Source organism: Buceros rhinoceros, unplaced genomic scaffold, assembly GCF_000710305.1.
Source record: "Buceros rhinoceros silvestris isolate BGI_N320 unplaced genomic scaffold, ASM71030v1 scaffold14474, whole genome shotgun sequence".
In the NCBI taxonomy this organism is placed as follows: Eukaryota; Metazoa; Chordata; class Aves; order Bucerotiformes; family Bucerotidae; genus Buceros; species Buceros rhinoceros.
Window position 1 is genome coordinate 28696 of NW_010410153.1, and position 1916 is coordinate 30611.

At 45.0% G+C, this 1916-nt stretch overlaps 1 protein-coding gene across 1 annotated transcript in view; it reads right to left on the minus strand.

The window, feature by feature from the left end:
- Positions 1–1916, minus strand: part of LOC104492898 (fatty acid desaturase 1-like) — a 10524-nt gene that overhangs the window by 4381 nt on the left and 4227 nt on the right. Inside the window, exon 6 of the mRNA XM_010135502.1 lies at positions 1016–1076. Within this exon, the coding sequence (XP_010133804.1) occupies positions 1016–1076 (61 nt within the window). The remainder of the gene's footprint in view (positions 1–1015; positions 1077–1916) is intronic.

The following is a 1916-nucleotide window of genomic DNA, read 5'->3' on the forward strand; positions in this document are numbered from 1 at the left end:
GGGCTTTGGGGTTACAGAAAGAACTCAAACAACCTTCCAAATGGACATCTCCCTTGTCCTTAAAAATCAAAGAAAACCAGCCACGCCATGGGCTGTTCTTTAGGTGTGAATACTCCTGAAAGATGCGGTATGATGTGTAACACGGGATCACCTTCCTTAACTAGGCATCTCCGAGACATGCACATCAGGACCAACCCTGCTGGTTCTGCCAGGCCACTCGAGAGCAGAGCCACCGCTGGAGCCCATCCTGAGAGACCGGGGAGCAAAGTGAATCGCACCCTCACAGTGCCCATTTCTGCTGGGCTTCAGGGTTTAAATTCATGCTGTCCTCTTTTCAGGCAAGCATCCCAAGCAGCAGACCAGACTGTTATTCTGCACACGTGCACGAGGTGATATCTCCTTGTCCTCTGTCGAGATTGGGCTGCTTTGCCAAAGGAATAAAGCTTCACTACGAGGGGAAGGGGCAGGAGTGAGAACCTAGAGATCAGGGCACCGACAGTGGAGACATTCTGAATTTTCCCTCTGCTTTGTTTACGCACTTTTTGAGCCAGACATCCTACAGCTCGCACAGTCCCTGGAGCCCTCATCACACTCTCCCACGAATTAGTGAATTAAAAGTCCTTCTCCTTTTTCCATTTTTTATTTTTGCAAAGCAGTACAGTTTTAGGATGACCTAAGTGTGACCCCACTACTTTTTCTATGCTAGAGCAAACTTAAGCCAGTTGGTTAGAAATTCTCAAGCAAATCAACGTGTTTCACAGAAACCTGATGTCACATAGGATCCCATGATAATTTGGGCTGGACAAGACCTCAGGATCTCAGAGCAGCATCAGCCATGAGGTCAGAGCAGGTCACTTGGATTTATCCAGTCAGGTTTTCAACTCCTCCAAAAATCAGATGCAAACCAATTATTATGTTCTTTGATGCAGGCACCTCAGCTCTGCTCAAGCCCTACGGGTCACAAGCAAGATCTACAAGCCCCGTTATGGTACCGCAGGAGAACAGAGATACTCACTGATGAAGAAGTATTTGTGCTGGTGATTGTATGGCATGTATTTTTTCTTTTTGATCCCAAGCTGTGAAAAGAGGGGGAAAAGAAAAGAGAGGAAAAAAAAAAAAGAAGGCTGAGTGGAAACAAAGCAACGGGCACAGGTAACTTGTGGTTTCCCATTCTTTCTTCCCCAGAGACTCTCTTCCACACTTCCCACAACCCTCATCCCTACTCGCTCCCTCCTGTGTACCTGTCCTACTAGTTCACATCCTAATACACCTTTTCCACAGACCCTGGTTCCGTTAGCATCGGGTTTTGGTGCCTTAGAGCTTGGTGAAGTCCTTCAGAGAGAAGCTGTTAAGCAAACATGAGATTTTCCTCCAGTAGGGGACAGTAAATTAAATAAGCGATTGCTGAAAAGTAGTTCTGGATATATTTAAGTTCTAGATATACCCACACGGGTTTATGGTAGGAAGGAAACGGCTGTCACGTTGTCTGGGTTGGAACAGAATGATGTAATTAAAACTACACCAGAACATTTCATCCATTGAAAGGTCATCTGTAAGCTATGGTAAAAAATAATTTTGAGGGTGGGTAGAGGTGAGTTTTAGCTGATGAATTGCCTTGGTTTGTGTTCTTATCACATTCAAAATTAATCTGGTGAAATATTAGATTTTAAGGCTGAGTTATACGATCAGTCAAAATTAGTTATATATATTTTCTCTCCCCGCCCTTTCTTCTCCGATTCTGTACCCTGAAGACTACAGTTTTGTGGTGGCAAAGGTCTTCCAAGGAGAAAAATATTTCATTGAGTAGCTACTCTGACAGGATCTCAAGAACGATGAAGTCGTACAGCAAAAGGGCTTCAGCACTGGCTTCAGTTGTCTCTCTGGAGGTGGCCTAGCAGGGATGGGAACATCACCTG